The 19,598-nt window shown below is 44.8% G+C and overlaps 1 protein-coding gene across 2 annotated transcripts; it reads right to left on the reverse strand.

Moving 5' to 3' along the window:
* Nucleotides 1-107: 107 nt before the first annotated feature.
* dstyk (dual serine/threonine and tyrosine protein kinase) lies at nucleotides 108-18,335 on the reverse strand. Of its 2 annotated transcripts, none has more exons than XM_017415961.3 (15): nucleotides 17,650-18,335; nucleotides 17,251-17,468; nucleotides 14,023-14,432; nucleotides 9,573-10,073; nucleotides 9,248-9,443; nucleotides 7,361-7,596; nucleotides 6,969-7,052; nucleotides 6,709-6,885; nucleotides 3,882-4,011; nucleotides 3,461-3,617; nucleotides 3,002-3,134; nucleotides 2,792-2,905; nucleotides 2,086-2,200; nucleotides 1,820-1,954; nucleotides 108-622 (listed from the first exon to the last, which is right to left on the reverse strand). In XM_017415961.3, exons 2-15 carry the CDS (start codon nucleotides 17,456-17,458, stop codon nucleotides 435-437), a joined length of 2,784 nt encoding a protein of 927 aa, XP_017271450.1. In that variant the 5' UTR covers nucleotides 17,459-17,468; nucleotides 17,650-18,335; the 3' UTR covers nucleotides 108-434. The 2 variants fall into 2 exon arrangements, with proteins under 2 accessions (XP_017271450.1, XP_024861586.1); XM_025005818.2 differs by having other exon boundaries at nucleotides 17,251-17,471.
* Nucleotides 18,336-19,598: the final 1,263 nt, after the last annotated feature.

The following is a 19,598-nucleotide window of genomic DNA, read 5'->3' on the forward strand; positions in this document are numbered from 1 at the left end:
GGTGAAATACTGTTGAGAGCAGGCAGAAGTCCTGGTTTGAAGGTCAAAGGTCAAGAAATGGTTGTCGTCATTCCTCAGTAATGATTTAATCATGTTCACGACAACTATTTTGTTGTAACAGATCATTTTATTAAAAAAGATGTTTTGAATACACACAGACATGTTTAAATACAATCTAAAATTAATCTTATATATTTATATTTTTTTTATAATACTGAGAATGCACTACTCTTTAAAACAATTTGCTTCTAGTAACAACTCGACGACAAAGTAGCGATTAGCCCTGCAGCTACCAGGAAAGCATAGTGTGGAGTTTGTATACAAGTAAACAAAGCGACAAACAATAAAACACACGCCTGGTGTCTCTCAGCCCCGCCCGCGTGAATCAAAGCAAACCCAACAAGGACGGACCGAGCGGCGCCGCTGGTCGCCTTTCAGTTCGAGTCCTCCAGGCCGCCGCTCCTCTCCTCCGAGCCGCGGCCACACAGACGCTCCATGATGCTCTGCAGGATGGGCTGCACGATGCCGAGCAGCGGCCTGAGGGACGGGTCGCCGTTCCAGCACGCCTCCATCAGCTGCCAGCAGTCCTCGTCGAAGGTGGGCTGCCGCTCTGGCCTGGAACCTGAGAGGGACGGAGGACAAAACTGAGGGGGGGCGTGGCACAGGAACCGCCGCAGAAAGGCGCCGACGCCTCACCCAGCCGCTTTAGTTTCAAGCAGGGCTGTCAAATTACAAACTTGATCCAAGCCAGGGGCCAATAGCCATCCATATTTATTGAAAAATACACGAATTAACCCTGATTTTAGATGGAGTGTGTCAAATCATTCATATAGAAGTATTAAATACCCTTTTCAAGTTTCATATTCTATAGAATTTAGAAGAAAAATACTTTAATGAACAAAGAAGTGGATCAAACTTAAGAAGACGTCATTAACCTTCTCCTTTAAATCGGCTAAAACCGCCATCAACAGAAATCCGTTCATTCAGCTCCTAACAATGAGTTCATGATGGCCTGAAGTCAGATTTCTGGTATCGTTTCTTGGCTGTAGGTTTATCCACAAGAGTTCAATGCTCCCTGTTGCTCTTTATGAAGCTATCTAGACTCAGTTTGTCCCAAACTAGAGGGCCGCGTCCAATAAAACTTAAATAGTATCTTGCGGGCCAGATAATATGTCACCGAGGGCCGGCTCTGGCCCGTGGGCCTCGAGTTTGACACACGTGGTCTAAAGGTTTTAACCTACAGCGACGGACCTGCTTCTGTTTGGTTCAGACCATCCTGCTGCTGCTCACCTGAGGAATCCTCTGAAGAAAACCTTTATAAAACATCTTTTCTGTCAAACTGCAGCCAAAAAGAGGACGTATTTACGCGTAACTCCACCGGTTTATGTCGTCACGCCTACAACCCACCTTCAGCTACAAGGACACGATGCTTCCAGGTACAGAGTTTTACGTTTTTAGTTTAAATTGGGTGGATTTCCCTTCTGATTGTGTGATTCCTGTCAGACTGGTGGCAGCGTAAACTACGATCTGCGTCGCTGTGAGATTTATGGGTTTCGTTTAAACCGGTACGTCGGGATTCTGGTGGGAAATTTAACAAAACTCCAGCTGAGTGGAAAAGGGAAGCAATCCTGCATTAAACAGCTTCGACTGAATCATTCTGGGGCTTCTTGTAAGCAGAATCGTTCGCGTCAAACAGCTCCTTTTTTTACACTTTAGTCATAAAAACCATAACTTTTTGTCTATGTGACACAAGAGAAAATCAAATCTTATCCATGAGTCTCGGCCCGCTCACGCTTGTTTTTGAGGACAAACGTCTTACCTTTTTTAACGTTATTCCAGAGCTGGTCCTTGCTGGAGCATTTCTCGAAGGCTTCTGGGAGTTTCACTGAACCGGTGCAGAGGTACCAGAACAGGATCCCGAAGGCGTAAACGTCAACAGAGTTATCGTATTTTCCTGTCGAGGGGAAAAAAAAAATAATATGAGGAAGTTTGTTCTGCTGCACTCAAACTCAATTAGGCTGAAGGCTTTTATTTTGAAAGACTTTCAGGCAGATTGAACGGTTTGACCCCATCAGAGATCCCGACCTGTAAACAGCTCTGGAGCCATGTGGATGGGAGTTCCCACGATGCTGCCGGACATCATGGCCTCGGGTTTACAGAAGCCCAGGTCCGTGATCTTCGCTCGGTTCTGCTTGTCCAACTGAAGAGGAGCAAACACAAACAAGGAACAGCAGAAAGGTGCTTTGTGTTGCATATTAGTGAGCTTAAAGATGTAAATATGTCACGTTTTTGGTATAAGTGATGGTTTTAATCATTTAAACCTCCTGAGATGAATATTTGATTTGTACAACTTACACATTTTAACCTAAAATCAGCTTTTATTCATTTTTGAAATCTGTATTTTTTTATTTCTTTAGACAAACTGATCAAAAACAAAGTCTATTTTTTGGTTTATGAGGTCCAACTCTACCTAAAAAGCTGTCTTACATTAAAAACTGGGTATTTATGTTGAGTGTAAATTTTTAAAACTGAAGTTTAAATCCATTTCATCCTAACTGTGAACCTTTCATGCAAATTTTACAAAAACAGAAATGAACAGAGAAGGTGTTAACTGGGATGAATCTAATGAGCAGTTTGTTTTCTCTTCTTCTATAATAAAGAAATTTTATAAAAGGACAAATGTCGCCCCCTGATGGTCAGCAGGAAAAATGCATGTTTAAGCTGTTGCTTTGGATCTTTGTTTCTACCCACACACGGTTCTAAAAGGGGGGATACGTTGGTCTGGACCTACCAGAACGTTTTTCAGTTTTATGTCTCTGTGCACGAGACCCTGACTGTGCAGGAAGCGGATCCCCTCCACCACGTCCAGAGCGATCTGGAGCCTCTCCTTGAGCGTTAAGCCGGCCTGGCAGAGAGGAACGGGACAGAACAGTGAGCAGGACGGTCCGGCTGTTCTGTTAGAGAACGAGTCGGGTGGGTTTTTTTGTCTAACTGAAGCCACCTTCAGCCCCGTGTAGAGGTCTCGATGCAGCCGCTCCATGATGAGCAGCACAGCGATGCTGGAGCCGTCTCCGTAGGTGTGATCGATCACGGAGCCGTGCAGGTCCACCAGCCGCTCGTGTCTGGGCAGAGATCTGATGCAGAGAAAACTAGGGTGAATCACAAACACTTTGCTACCCTGAAGTGACTCTTTCTGTCTCTGCGTGGTTCTAGAAAGTCCCTGAACATTTTGTGGCACACTTTGAGCTTTAATGAGACGCTCGCAGCAAACTGAACCGACACGGACAGGAAGTGTCAACAATCGAAGGGATTTCCCCCTCTGACGTGGGCGGGGCTTCTGCAACAAGACGTTCATCTCCAGCAACAATAACAAAAAAAACAAATCTCTGCAGCTGCTTCCAAAAACCGTCACGTCATTGTTTCTGCTGCTGTGTCAGGGAGGGCTTCTCCGCTGGCTCACCTGGTGTAGTGAAACTCCAAAGCCAAGTCGTTCCAGTGCTTATCATCAGGAGGAACCACGGACTTCAGGGCGCAGGGGTAATGTCCTCCCCAGCTGTCACACAGGTACACCACCCCGTACTGACCCCGACCCAGCTCCTTCCCCAGCTTTGGCTTGCCTGGGAGGAAACAGAAACAGTCACGCCAAGCGGGAAGAACCGGTTCAGGTTTGATGATCAGAATAATTCTGACCCTGACAAACAGATGAAGAAGGTAAAAGTTTTACGTCTGAAGGAACCAAACGAAAACAAAAAGCTTCACTTTATCTTAAAGCAGCAGACGACTTTAATGAACCTAATTGGAGTTTTGAAGTGACCAATTTGATTTCAGCTTTTACTCGTTGGCTGCGGGCGAACGGCGCCAGGTTTTTGGCAGTGACTCACCGTGCAGCAGCACGTCCCTCAGGGAGCGGCTCTCCAGCGACAGGCGAGCCAGCCGAGGGGCGTGGTCCTTCCTCACGCGCAGCCACAGGTCCTCGGTCCGCTCCAGACGCCCCGTGTGGCCCTCCTCCAGCTGCAGAAACCAACACGTGTCACAACTCTTCATGTTTGGCATCGAGATTACTCGGCAAGTTTAGTTTTCGATGAGTCATTTTTTTTGGTTAAAAGAAAAATCCAAGATAAGGTTTTCTCTTTACACGGATCGGTCTATTTTATAAAGAAACACAAATTTTAAACATATATGAGATACACGTTTTAAAGCCCTGTTGTTTTTATTACTGTAACTGTTGCTCATGTTTGAGTTTGACCATTTTTCTCTTTCTGAACGTAAAGGAGTTTTGTTTCCAAACAGAACGCTGCAGAATCGGGACGCTCTCAGGGTCTGCAGGCTCGACCTCCGTCACGACGCCGTCATCCGTCAGACCGATCGTTGCAAAGGTCCCGATCTACCCAGAGTCGCTCCTCGATCCGCCTCCAGAGCGCGACGGGAAACGGACGCCCTACGGCCGCGTGGACATTTTTTACTCTGCTGTCTGTTTTTTTTTTCACGTCTGAAGATGTGAGGGGGACATAAAACCCATCAGTCTGAGAGGAATTCATCATTTTATGAGATGAGAAAAAACAAACCTATTTAAATCAATAAACAGTCTTCTTCTCAGGCTGGTTTTCTGTTCTCCTCCGACGAGCGATTCAGTGTGAAATAAAAGACCAACTCGTGCTCGTTGTAGCGTAAAAGCAGCCATATGATCACAGTTTTATTTATTAAAGAAAAATGTTCTGTGGCTGCAAATGTAAAAAGAAACCATCCGATTACTCAGAGTCCAAAAAAACGTCTCAAATTAATCCATTTATGTGAAAATCTGAAGGGAAACGGCAGCTTTGCAGGCAGAAAGAGTCTCTCATGTTATCGTTTGTCTGAAACAAAGATCTTCAGTATCCGTAGATCTGACCCAGATTTGAAAGTGTAAATATTTTACACTGTTGGGGTTTTCTGACAGGCGCCTTTTCAAATGTTTGGACTCACGGCTTTGAATTCACGACATACTTTGAATTTCTTTTCTTGCACAACCTCTCCTTTATAACACCACACGGAGATAACACAGAAAAGAGTCTTTATCTCTGATGTATACACATCTATATAAGCTCTGTTTGTTATCCTGACAGCTCCGACCAGACTCTGAAACCCTTCGCTTGATTGCGCCGAGGCGACGTGACTTATTAGTAACTAAATGGAATCAGTTTAATTATATCCACAGAAACTGTATCATCAGACGTTGCTTCCTCTATACGACTGTCACAGTTTAATGCTGTATTTGTGTTACAGCATCTCGAGTACAGGATTAAAGGGGTGTGAAGATGGAGGCGGCGATGCGGTCCGCTCTGTCATGTGATTGTTATCATTAAAACAATCTGACTGGAACCAGTTTTTCGGGGTTTTGTTGGAGTGATGCAGCAGTATTGTTGCATGACTGCGCTTTGAAAGCAAAGAGGTGAAAGAAGAAAAGGAGCTGGTTTCCTGAACTTTGAGCGGTGCAAACTTTAGACCCAGATGTCGCCGGAAGGCTCTGATGCAAAAAGTGCAAACACTCACAGGAAATCACGGCTACAGTAGAGTCTTTCTGAAACTAGCCCTTTATGTAAAATCACACCAGCGCAAACTGACACGACACCAGGCGTACCAGCAGCACTGTCACCTCCCAGTGTTTGCAACCCGTCAGTTGCTGCACATTTAAAGACAACAGGAAGAACCGGAAATCAGAGTCAAAGTTCAGGTTTGCTCACCACAACAAAGCCAAACTTCAGAAACAACGTTTATGCGTGCCGTTCTCAAACTCGCAAGCAGCGGCACGCTCCACAGTAGACGCAAACCTGCACAGGAATGTGTTTGCCTTTTTTTGGTAAAACAGAAAGAGAAACAGAGAGGAGTTTCTACCTGCATCTGTACTGCAGAAACTCAAAAACTGACTACAAGATGAAGCTGAAAAGTTGAACCTGTGTAGTCAGGTTTATGTCGTCAACATGAATAAAGATGGACGAAGCGGCAACATTAACTTCCACTGTCCAAATCTGAAGGCAAAATGTCCAGTTTTTTATGCCTCGTTGTATTTTTGGAACCAGAGTCTGAGCACTACAGACATGGGTCTGGACCCTCGATATTTAAGCTCCGCCCACACGCACTCCTAACTCACACTGTCAGTCAGAGTGTATCTAAAGAACTAAATAAAGCTACCATATTTTCTGCACTATAAGGCTCACTGTCAATGAACGGTCTATTTTCAAACTTTTGTCATTTATAAAGTGCACCTGACTATAAGGCGCATCAATTTTTGTAACTTCGCCACGCTCCATTCAAAATAGATGATTTTGCTGCTCTAGTGGACCTGGTTCGCCTGTATCAGCATTTATATGATCCCTCTATGAGAGATCACAAAGATAATCAAACGGTTCAAAAGTCATGGAAGATACTGCAAGTATAAACGCCTCCACCGCTCGCTCAGGAGCCGTCTACGACTATAATTGAGCCTTAATGCTGCGAGCGGTGCGGCTTTGTCGTTTCCCAAAGTCGTACTAAAACATTACAACTTCTTTCATATATAAGGAACTCCGGATTATAAGGCGCACTGTCATTTTTTAAAATAAATTGAAGGCTTTTAAACGCGCCTTATAATCCGGAGAAAACACGGTAAAGAAGTTAACAGCCTGATGTAGATGGTGGAGTCTAAAAAAGCTCAATAGGAAACCAACAAAAGAAGAAGAATTTCATTGTAACCTGGCGTAGAGACAAGGCGAAGGCCTCGTGGGAGCTGTTCAGTCGGGTTCTGAACTGGGAGCAGATGCTTCGGGCCAGTTTGGCAGCGCTGAGGCTTTCTATCGCATCCTGGGCGACTTTCCGCTTCCACTCCGGAGTGATGGCAGGAGGGTTTACAAACGTTATCCTGTGGATTATCTGTGGGATAGAGGCTGTGTTACGGCCCATTCGCACTTCATTGATCGCCGCGCGTCTCCGTGGCGTCGTTTCTCCAACCTGACCTGTTTGATTTGTTCCCAGACGAATCTCGTGACAGAAGACCCAGAGTGAAAGGTGACCTCCACGTGATAGGCAGCATTTAATAACTGCGACAAATGAGAAAAAAAAATAAGCTGCAGAGCCCAAACATATTAAATTTAATTGTCACAACTATGTGAGGTTAATGCGCTGCCTGAAGTTGCCTTAATTTATTTAATTAATCTTTTATGATGATCGTCTTTGACCAGTCTGATCCCATTTTATCATTTTGACAAAAACATTTGTCCAGACTGTGGATTAAAGCTCCTAATAGCACCTTTGATCTTAAAATATGACATCATTTTATCATTTAAGGGCATTCTCACTTCTTAAGAGCTACAATCAGTAAGTTCTTTGGCCACAAGCCTCCTCCCACCTGTTTGAGATGATTCGAAGTGATGTGAACAGATGAGTCCATGTTCGACTTCTCCAGACTGCTGAGACAACGCTCCAGCGTTCCCACGAAACTCTCCCTCAGATAGTCCACAGAGCTGATCAGCTTGTTCGCCACCGCCTGATTCAAGCGCACCACTATCAGCTCCTGGATCAGGTGGATGCAGGACTTTATTTCCTTTGACGTAACGGGCTCGCCGTTCGTCGTTACGATGATGTCTGCAGATAAAGAGACAGGCCTGTAGGATAATACGCGGCATGTGGGACCAGTTAGTGGAGGAAACATGACAGATGTCATGAGCTGCTCATCAGAAGAACAAAATGTTCTGATACGCCGAGCGGAGAGTTTTCAGCACAATAAAGTGATTATGATGAAAGAATATAAATAAGATGAAGTAAATTTGAGGGTTTTATTAAGTGATTTTCTAGCCTTGCTGACCACAGACGGTTTTTACTTTCTTTGAGTTGGACCTTCAGCAGAAAACATCTGCTGCTCCAAAACGACCTCACAGAAAACCTAAACGTCACCACAAACCGACAAACATCTCCCAGAGGTTTAAAGTCAGGCGTGCCACGATTCAGCGCTCAGACCGGATTACTGTGTCAGACCGTTTGATTTATTAATAATTTATTACTTTACAGGGTAAATATAACGAGATCTGGATCAGCAAACAATGAAGTCATTTTACTGGTCTCCATTTGGTCTTTAAATCCAGGAGGTAAAGTTTAAAAAAGTAGCCCTTCTTGAAGAAATGCATATCGCCCACCGCCTAGCCTGCCAAAGTTTCAAACTAAGATGTCGAGTTAGCGCCCTGAGGGGACGACTCTCAGCTACTACCACACCAAATTTTAGCTCTGTATCTGTAAAACTGACCAAGTTAGAGCCATGTTTGTGTCTGGGAGGTTGATTAGCTGTGGAGGCCATCTTGAATCGTGCCGGCTCTAAAAGTTAATGAGTTGCGGACGTACATCTAATGATTACTTTCCTGAGAGTTTCATTAAAATCTGTCCAGTGGTTCATAAGGTACAGAATATATACTGCAAACAGAGACATGAACACAGACTTTCATGGCGGCGTGAACAGATTAAAACAAGTCAAATAACTCATTTAAGCTGCAGATTCTCTGTCAAAGCTGCGTTTCAGGGGCTGGATGAGGTCATTTAAGCTGATCTGATAAGGTAATCAATCAGCAACTGTAGAGAACTGCATTTGTTTGGTTTTATTCACCGATGACGGTAAAACAGACCAAAGCGTGTTTCACCTCAGAGAGTCACTCCAGATAACCTGCTTCTCGGACATTCTCCGGAGTATTGATCGCAGCGGTCGATGAAAGGGTTTTTCCTCTCCTCTCATCTACGCAACTCAACAGCCGAGGCAGACAGAGAGAAACTTTGTGGACGTGTCGCAAAATCCAGCAAGTTCTGTCCCCTCGGATCAATACGAAGCTTGAAAATGGCCTCAAGTAACTCGAGAAACTGGGAATCTGTGGTCAGTGAAGAACCGGCTGCCATCAAACGGGCAAAACTCACAAATATAAACCCAACAGATGAATAAATGAACAGAATCAGTCCGCTGCCGTCTGTGTGCCAGAGTTAGTTATCCTCTTATAGGAAGACATAAATAAGAGAAAAGTCCTTCTTATTAAATCTTTTATCTTTGTCCTGCAGAAACCCTGCTCAGTCTTAGTTTTAGCTGAAATATTTAAAGGTACTGACAGGTGAACTTCACAGAAAAAAGAATCTTAGTTTTCCAACCGTACGTCACTTCCACGACTGAAAGATCGGAAGAAAAAACTTTTTTTTTTTTTAAAAAAAAACATACGATTGCAATCCTGCCTGTGGCTTTTGTCCCGAGCGTTTGCACACCAACCTTTAAACTCTAAGTTAGCGGCGTCCTCCAGCAGCTGCTCTTTCATGCTGCTGAGGGTCTCCACGATCATCTCCTTCATCTCCTCCTGTTTTCGGTTGGCGATGGCCATCAGGGAGTTGAAGAGGTCACCCTCTTTCTCACGGGTGTACTCCAGCCTGCGGGGGGTTATCTGCAAGTCCCTCTGCATGTCGAAGGCCTGCAGGGAGGAGAGGCAAAGACGGCAAAGCTCTGTTAGTGTTTCTGAATCGAAGCGCAGGGAACCGGCCGATCCGAGCAGAGTTGGCAGCAAGCGTCACGCCAAACACATCGTGCATCATCTCCTGACCTGGTTGATGAAAAGATCTAGACATCGACAATGAAGCCCGTTGAGCAGGTTGGCAGCCTCCACCTGTTGGTTTTGGAGCACCTGGCGGGCAAACGGAACCAGCAGCCGGTGCAGTCTTTCGAACGATTCGCCCAGCATGCTCTGGGGCTTGGCGCCCGGGGTGGGGGCCTGCGTGGGGGCGCCGCAGGAACAGCTGCCCATGTGGTTGTTTAGGAAACCGAGCGAGAGCAGCTGCTTGTGCAAGGAGCTTTTCTCCCTGTCCTTCTCCGCCCGGCGGCCGGGTTCCGGAGAAGCCACCGGCGTGGCGTCGGGGACGCGAATGAAGCAGATGGGAAAGGAGAGCATCTCTTTGACCTTCCGGAGCTCGGCCACCTGCTCCGAGGTCAGCGAGTCCTGGTTGATGGCGTAGAGGACGACAGGGATCACGTTGTGAGCGCAGTCTTCCAGGGCCTCTTCTATGGGCTGGACACTCGAACAGGGCACCACCCTCACCTTCGCCTCCTGACAACAAAAACCACAAACCTCAGAAATATAATACTCATTTCAAACACGCATCACTGCTAAACGAGTCACAATTAGTCAAAATTATTAAGACAGAAGAGAATAATCCTTTATTTGTCCCTCAGCGGAGACGTCTGTCATGCTGCAGCAGCAAAGGAGACGGAGCAAATAAGAAATGTAAATTCAAAAACGCCTAAAAATGATCACTCAAACATAAAACACAGAAACCAGTTACTGAAAATGATAACCTTGTTCATAAATCCACCCACTGGATTCATTTACTAAATGCTTCCTGAAGGTAGGATCCACTGGGCTGAGTCAACAAAATGTCCTCAAATGTCTGTGGGTTTTCAGTTTCACGGCTCGAGTCGCAGAGGCTCGCTTGAGCATTGAATATGTTCAATAAATAAATAAATAAATAAATACGAGACAAAACTCTCAAAATAGTCAAAGGATCGTCGTCGGGCATCCCAGCAGCGCTCTGACAGAAAACACTCAAAGCTACGGCCCTAAACGTCTAAAAGAAACACTGATGAGAAAGTACACCTGAGTTATTATTTTAATAAAGTTTCCTCCAAGATAAACACTTTGTCTGTATGATTAAGAGCAAATAGTGTAATTATTTTCTATAATGTCAACATTTCTGGTGGATTAGAAATGATCCGTGCTTTGACTCTAACATGTTTCTATTACTTGTGAAATCTTGAGGTCAGGAAGAACAAAGTTTTCCTGCTTTACTCAGATAAACTCTGTCCCTTGTGATAAACTTTGCAACTATTTCAAGACAAAATCCGCCAATTTCTCTGATACGTTCAAACCGGCGAAACCGAGAACCCCCGGCGAGCTCTCCGAGACGTTTTAGAGACGCCGTTCAGCAGCCAGTCGCCAAACGTTGCGACCCGGAGAGATACGACCCGAACCCTTCAGAGTTAAGCGAGCGTGTTTTGATCGCCAACTGTAGCTCCTGTTATAAACAGCTGCTAAGGAACCATTTCAAGAAAATAAAAAATGAAAACATCCACACTCATCACATGCCACTTCTATTTCTGATCACATAAATATTTGTGGTGGCCCTGGGAACGTCTGATAAAAATAAAAAAGATTTTTAAAAAAATTTGCCATATGCGAATAAATTTTCTTAACCCCTATAAACAACAACATCAACGAAAGTTAATCCATAAATAGCCTGAGAGGGAAAAGAGCCAGCGACAAGAGGCAGAAATGACCAACATCCGAACAAAGGAGACAGTCAGTCCTGTCTCCAAGAAGCAAGTCCGCCTGAGCAGTCTCTTTGGAACAAAGATGGCCTGCAAACATTCGTTCATGACCAATCAAATTCAGCGCAGCGGCGTTTGAATTCATGCAGCCTGTTTTCCAACAACAACCCTTCGACATGAAGTCTGAGGAGGTGGCTCTGTGGGTTCAGCTTTTAAAGCATGGCGTTAACAACACGGAGAAGATAAATGATCTTTATCGGCACATTTGAAGGGTTACTGTTAACATCACAGCTCTTTGTTAACACAAAGTGGAGCGGCGTAACGTAAACAGGATTTTAGAAACCCGGTGGTAGGTTTGGCCCCTTCGTGCCTTCATAGCTAACCGAGTTTAAAGGCAGTGGTAAACTCCAGGATGAAGAAAAAAAAAACTAATTAGTTGTCATGAGGAGGCCTCCAAAGCACGGCGCTGTGATTATAACAGAACAGTGTGAATACCACAGCGAGTGGAGAGATTCTGTGGCTCTACTTATCGCCCCGTTAACACAGCTCGGCCTTCGTCATTCAGCAGGAACACGAAGCCCAGCAGCTCGCCACTTCAGCTCTGAGCGACCCGCGTTCTGCATCCAGCTAACAGGAGAGGATCATTTCCATCAGGTAGAGTTAAAGAAACAAACAGGCTCAGAAAAAAAAATCAGAGCACTGTCCTTATCTGTGACAAAGACTGATAATTCAATCACTAAATCTAAACAAAACTACCTTCTTTTTTTTGAAGAAATGCGTATCGACTGCTGCCTTGTGAGCAAAAGTCTTAAACAAACATCTTGCTTGATCTGTTCAGCTCAGAGGACAAGATGGGGATGACTCTCAGCTACCACCACACCGAGTTTTAGCTCAATATCTGTAAAACTGATCAAGTTGGTCACCGCTTCGTGTTAGCTAAAGTTAATTAGCTGTGGCGGTTGACTCCAAAAGTTAAACAGCTGCAGATGCACATCCAATAATTGCTCAGAGTTTTATTAAAATCCATCCTCAGGTTCATGAGATATTTTGCTAACAGACACACAGCTTTGACTCTCGCAGGTAATGTTTTAAACAGTGTTTAATCTTTAACGGAGAGGACTCTCAGCTACTTCCATACCACATTTTAGCTCAGTATCTGTAAAACTGGCTGAGTTGCGGCCATCTTTGTGTCTGCCGAGTTTGATTATCTGCAGCGGCCATTTTTAATCAGGCCGACTCCAAACGTTGATCAGTTGTAGATGTGCAACCAACGAATGCTTGCTGAGAGTTTCATTAAGACAAGTCCAGGGGTTCGGGAGATGTTTCGCTAACAGGCAGACAAACAAAGACGCACACAAACAAAAACTTTATTATCGCCTTTTGGTTGTCGGCGATAATAAAGTAAAAAGTGTAAATCCTTTCCGATGAAGGAAAGAGCTTGTGCACCTCAAAGCCACTGCTGAGGATTTAAAAACATGAACCTGAAGACCTCTTTGATACTTGTGATCGTGATGTGATGAAAACTGATTTCTAAAAAGCAAAACAATGATTGATTAATAACTTTCTAAGCAACCCTTCTGTACTGGGTGCGCCAACACAAAAATCTTGATTTAGGCCATGAAAAAAATAAGTTTTATGATGTCGGTGTCCTACAATTTACCCGTAACCATGACAACCGTATCACAGCCATGGGTTTGAGATCTTTTTCTTTTTTTTCTCTCTTTTACACGACCCAGTCATGTGAATCGCACCAGACCAGCGGCATTACGTAAGGGGAGGCAGGACGGGCGGGCCGCCCCGAGGCAGACATCAGCTCAGTTTCTCGGACTGCGTGATGCCCGCTGAACGGCCTCGCTCTAAATGATTACAGGCCAATTTCCAAGCGCCCCACATGACGGTAACAGCCGCGGTCCTCGCACCGTGACAAACCGCCCAACTCCAGGAGGACACTGGGACTTTTTCAGGTCACGCTGGCTTATCTTGTCCAACGTTTCTTCTTTTGTCCTCACAGCTTGGACCGTAAGTCTGATTTTAAAAAAAAGGCCCGAAGAGTGAATTCCTAAACAGCAGCGCAAGTCCAGCAGAGAAAATGTTTAAAAAAAAAAACAATAACCCAGGAAATAATCCTCTCTGCTCTGTAATCTACTGCTCTGAGCAGAGCCACGTGAGCAAAAATGTACTACAGTGAAAGACAAAATGAACAAAATATTATTATTTTCTTTAGTAGATGGAGGAAGAACCACCTCCCCCCAAAAAACACAGAAAAATAAAACTAAATATGAAATTAGAAATTAGGATGTAAAGTTCACCATAATTTGCTCCAGAAACAAAGATGTTTCATATTACAAATTAAAAAAAAAAATTCTAAATCCCTAAATTCAGGTGTTTCAATCACCTCCGTGACCACAGGTGTATAAAATCAAGCACCTGGGCATGCAGACTGCTTCTACAGCCATCTGTGAAAGAATGGGTCGCTCTCAGGAGCTCAGTGAGTTTCAGCCTGGTATCGTGATAGGAGACCACCTGCGCAATAAATCCAGTCGAGATGAAATATTCCACAGTCGACTGTTACTGGGATTATAACAAAGTGGAAGAGATTAGGAACGACAGCAACTCGTTCACGTTAAATCACAGAGCGGGCTCAGAGGACGCTGAGGATCATAGACCAAGTAAATACCAAGAACTGTCATCTTCGCCTGCGTTTGGTCGAGTCTGTAAAGGTTTGTGCCTACCTGCAGCATGGGGTGATGCAGAGTGATTTCCAGCTCTGCCAGCCTGTGGGCCGGGTCCTCGCACTCCTCGTGGATCTCCAGGTCCTCCCGCGGTACCGTATCCCAGCGGCCTCGGTTGGCGGCCAGCTGATGCACCAGCTCGTACTGACCGGGCAGAGCCAGGCTGAGCCCGGTCTGTCTCCCGTAGGTGAAGTACAGCTTCCGCCTCTTGCAGATGAGCCCCTGGGCTCCCTGGCACGCCTCTCCGGCCGCTGGGCCCAGCGGCAGCAGCCGCTCCCCCAGAAGGCAGTTGAGCAGCTGGTAGCGGGCGGCGCAGTCCTGACCCAGAACCAGGATGTACGGGGCAGCACCGACAGTGTTACGTAGGAACTCTTCCTCATGGCTTGGAAAAGAAATGCAGCTGAGCTGAACTGTGGAAAGATTTAAGACAAAAAATGTACATGAGTTGGACTTATTGGGACCCCTACAAGCGTATATCACTTATCGAAACAGAAAAAACAAACAAAATATTTAGTCTGTCATCATTCCTTGAAGTAAATCAAACTCCAACATCTGGAAGAATCAGTTCAGCTTCACTCGTGCAGAATCACGCAGAACCCTCTGGGACACTAAAACAGTTTTATAACCAAAAAAAAAAGGAGGAAACAGTTGCCTCCTTCATACACCACATCTGTTTGACACCAAAACAGTTTCCTCAAAGCCTGTTAAGAGGCGCTGAGCTGTTCATAACCTCCACCAAAAGCCAAACACACAAAACGACGCCAAACAAAATGAACCGCAGGTTCGCTTTTCTGTCCAGATGAGCCCACCACAGATGTCTGACGACACTAGAGTTGGCATATGGTTTAAAGATTTCACTTCAGCCAGTGAAAAAAAAGGGCCATTTCTTCTATTTATTTATTTTTGTACCTACAAACCATAAATTGGGTCACAGAAAAACACCTACTTTACGACTTAGACTGATCAAATCTGGACTGGATTATCCTTCAGATGAGAAAAGTAGGATCCGAATTAATTTCACTGCTTGTTTGCATCTTAACAGCCTATTAAAAGGTTAATTAAAAAGTACTTTGTCTTGTCAAATCTGTAATTGATTCTCTTTTACACAGTAAAGACCTGGAGTTTAAGTTAAAAAAAGGACGATTTCACAGATTTTTCAGCATCACATCCCCTCAGACCAACTCAAGGTGAAAAACCAGATTTGAAACGGTTCTGCTCAACATGAACCCCCTCCTCGATTCGTTGTCTACTTTTGACAGAACGACGCAGTGTGTGTGAAGCTGCAGCGACAAACACTCAGCCCCCCTGTCTGTGTTTGTGTTTACCCTGCATGATAACTTGTGACGTATTTCAAACCAAAGACTAAAGATGGGCATAGAGTCAGCAATAATCTGAGTGAGTCTACGATACGGGCCTGAACGTCGTTTTGGAACGATACCAGATGAGCTCAGGGGTCAAAGCGATCTGCGGATCCAAGCAGCGTGCAGCTAATTAACACGCTTGTGTTCTGATAAGTCGTGCACCTAATATCCAGTCGGTTTGCACAAACTAGAAATGTGAGATTTATGCGAGAAATTGTCTGTCTGCAGCGTCTCAACATGATCACGACAAAAAAGTAGTAAATATTAGTGTCAGGTGGCACCACCTGGAATGGGAGACCAAAGAAGCCATGCTGTAGTGGAGATTAAAAAAATAAAAATACAACAATATTAAATGGACATCCTACTGAGGGTAGATTCTTTAAAATAAAGTCCAGAGTACAGAAAAAGGACATTTCATTGATTCCACTGCATGTTCCATTCCAAACATTTTTATGTTTACTATAGACAGTAAAGGCAATTTAAAACACTGATTGGGATTCACAAAACCTTTATTCTACTTAAGTAAATGCAATAAAATGCCATTTTAAATATTGTTTTAATAATGTACTTTTTAAGTGTAGGTTATGAGCCTGATGCTGGTTTATAGCTCCTGACTCAGAAACTCAAACTGCAGAAATGTAGTTGTTTTTTATTATTTCTAACAGGCCCATGACTGAAAACTAAAATTCAAATTGTAAAGTAACGTGCACTAAATGACCACGTTGTAGTTGAGCTACTGTTCGTTCTGGGGTGGAGGTTTGCTGAGCACAGAGGACAGGAGCCTGGGTGGTGCTGACACAGGTAATACTCAAACCTTCGGAGGCCGGAGCTGAGAAGAGCTCCGTCATGATGCGGTCTAAGATGGTTTGGTGCCACAACGTATAAAAAATGCCTTTGTTTTCATCCATCCATTTTCTTTAACCACTTCTCCTGTCCAGGTCGCGGGGAGCTGGTGCCCATCTCCAGCCATCACTGTGCAAGAGGCGGGGGGGGACACCCTGGACAGGTCGCAAGTCCATCTTATCAGGGACACACGGAGACAAACAACCATTCACGCTCTCACTCACACCAAGGGGACAATTTTAGAGTTACCAACTAACCTAACGTGCATGTTTTTGGTCTGTGGGAGGAAACCACAGCACACGGTGTAAACCCACGTGTGCACAGCAAGAACATAAAACCTCCACCCAGGAAGGCCCCAGGCTGGGAAGAGATCCTGCAACCTTATTGCTGGACGGAGACAGGTCTAATCATTTCTTCATTATAGACAGATAGATGGCCAGATTTAAGACTTAAAAGATAAAAATGATCTCATTATTGTGTAACTGCACTTATAAAATAGAGGCAGCTCGTGCGTGAGTCCAGTCCAGATTAGGCATCATCTGAACCTAATCAAAGATGGTCTAAAAGCTGGAAATATGGACCCTTTCTCCAATTGTGAAACTAAAGCTGCAAATTGGTACAACTGCTGGTTCGTTCCAAGGAAAGCCAGCATCAAATCGATCATTTGATTATTGTTTCACAGCATGTGTTCGTATCACACGGTGAATACGAAATGTTTGGTGGAACAGGCATATTGCTGTGGCACGAATGCAGCAACTGGGACACGAAACTTAAGGCAACAACCTCAGCATTTCAACAAGCCGGTGCAGAAATCTCAGCATATTTGGTGCACTTAGTCTGCTCATGCATTTCAGAGGGGCTTTAATCTCCTTCCATGACTCTAATGAATGGACTTTTTTCTCTCTTTTTTCAGCCTGCCAGTTACAGAAGTAATCACTCGGCGAACTCTCCGCTTTACTTCAGGCCACAAAAGGTCGAACCCGACTGCTGAGGCGGGAGTTCATGGTATGGGTTCAAAGCTTACCTGTCTCCAGGGAGGCTGAATCCGAGCTTATTGTGGAGGCAGTGGCGTTGCTGTAGTTCTGACTTATCTCCCGAAAGAACAACTTGGTTTCCTTCAGGTTCTTCTTCAGCTGGACGGAGTGCTTGTTGTAGTTGCTGAAGACCCTGGTTAGCTCCCGGGCTAAGGGGGTTAAAGGGGTTCTCTGCTGCTGGACGTTTCCCTCCATCATGGCGGACAGGCTGCTTTAATAACAACAGGGGTCTAATATGATGCGATGAAAACCTTATCACGTCCTCCAACTCTGTCTCGTCACTAATTAGTTATCATGCTTGGTTAGGCTCTGTTAAATAAGTCGATAGGAGACAACTTCATTGAACTGTCTGTATATTTTAAGGTGAGTGCATCATTTGTAAACAGTACCTTCAGTCTCTGTGTCACGGAGTGGATGATAGTTGCTTAGCTAGCCTCTATTTTTCATGTTTTCCTTGGCTGTCCGTTCTCGTAAATAACAATATAGAGGAAATAAATTAAACTGAAGCGTCCTAAAAACAACAGCTGTGAATGCTGCGTTGTTCTTCAGACCGCCGATATGCTAGCTGTAGCCGCGGTCCGGAGACGTTAGCGCCGTTAGCCTGAGGGCATCCCCGGTCCGTCCGCAGCTCGGCCCGCCGCAGCAAACATCCTCTTCGGCTTCACACAAACCACCCGGAGCGCGGTCGCACGGCCGCGAAGCCCCGCGTCGAAGGCGGAGAAGCCAGCTCCCGTGGACGTGAACAGCCCCGGCCACGACGTCGGTCCCTCAGTTCTCCCGGGGAGAGAGGGTGGAGGGGGTTGGGAAGGGAAGGCGCTTCCTAACCGGGCTCTCTCAGGCACGGGGAAGCCAGCTGAAATCCTCCAGCCCCGAAGCAGAGCGACGATAACATGCAGCTTTTTTAATTATTATAATTATTATTTAGTCCCTTGTGTCCTGCGGCGCTAATGAAGACGACGAGAACAGGCAGCTGCGTCGCAGGACGAGGTGTGTCCCCGGACCGGATCACATAGCTCGGCTGAGACCCAGGCAATCACAGCAAAACAGAAAGGCGATAAAAACCGAAGGCTATGGATAACAGTGGGCGGGGCTTAAAGGGCGACGCGCTGCCTTCTGGGAAATGTAGTAAAGGGGCTTTTTGGTGCAACAACACCTGCAGTGCAGACTAAACCTGAACAGGGGGTCATATAAAATTTGCACAGATCATTTTATTTGATTAATTGTTTATTTAGCCTTTTATTTACCATGTTTCTGATAATTATAGCCTTTCTCTTTTCTTTTTGTCTCAGTTTCTGCTGTCACAAAACACTAGTTTGAAAGCTGAGAACAGCTGGTGCCCGCAGTTGAAGTCGCCCTGATGTGATTTTCTGCAACTCATGAATCAACTGTTCTGTTATCTCGAGTTAACCGCACTGCTTTTACTCGTTACCCGGAGAAGTCTGTCTCGTATTTTCTAGACGATTAGGGTGGGGAGCTTCTTGTGCTGCGCCCAGTTTCAGTGTTCAGAGCCGGTGTCACATTGTTTTAGGATGATCTGCAGCAGTAGGTCAAATCATGCATGCGTTCCCTCTGCTGGTGAAATTTTCCTTGATGGGACATTTTACAGTTTAAGTCAGCTGATAGCATTACAGTCCTCTGATAAAGATAGAACCGTTTTCATTAGATTGTGAAATAGTTTCTACTCACTACAAATAAACGGGTTGTTGAAATACCCATTATCTCAAGACAGAGTGCCTTGATGTATAAAGATGGTGATATGATTACTGGTTTTGTAGAAAAAAAGTAAAATAAATTTATCTTGAGATAATGCCATGGAAGTTAATATTTAAACTTGGCCTCTATAGGCTTCCACATTGATGAAAAATACGAATGCAAACAAGATAACAAGAATAATAACATGAATATGCTATAGCTAACACGAGGACTTTGAGCAGCGTGTTGTTAAAAGACGGGGTTTGTCTGCTTAGCCACGAACATGAAACAATTATTTCAAATATTAACACATCTGCAAGGTGCTCTTGCTCCAGCTGTGCATCAGATTGTGCAAAATTTATTAAGTTTACTACTTCCTAGGTTGAAACGTATGCGCTCGCTGGCCTGATGATTTGGTTTCTGGGTCAAGACTAGTCAGATGAAATGCTGCTCAGATCAGGGAGGCCTTCAATTGTTCTTGTTGTTTATTTTGTTCACGATGTTCCTCTTCATGCATGAGTGGAAAAATCTCATTCCTGCCGACAGAACGTAAAACAAAGCATCCGTCTCAGAGGGTGGCAGGGTTAATCAGGAAAGAATCAGACAAAAACACTGCCTGTGTTGAACTAATACATCTAATAACTAA

The sequence above is a fragment of the Kryptolebias marmoratus genome, linkage group LG4, assembly GCF_001649575.2.
Source record: "Kryptolebias marmoratus isolate JLee-2015 linkage group LG4, ASM164957v2, whole genome shotgun sequence".
Taxonomy (NCBI): Eukaryota; Metazoa; Chordata; class Actinopteri; order Cyprinodontiformes; family Rivulidae; genus Kryptolebias; species Kryptolebias marmoratus.

Coding starts and splice junctions, on each gene's coding strand:
- dstyk (XM_017415961.3), bottom strand. CDS start 17,458: ATGATGGAGGGAAACGTCCAGCAGCAGAGAACCCCTTTAACCCCCTTA. Junction 3,618..3,881: donor GAGGGACGTGCTGCTGCACG/GTGAGTCACTGC, acceptor GTTTCCTCCCAG/GCAAGCCAAAGCTGGGGAAG. Junction 1,955..2,085: donor GGCTCCAGAGCTGTTTACAG/GTCGGGATCTCT, acceptor TCCCCTCGACAG/GAAAATACGATAACTCTGTT.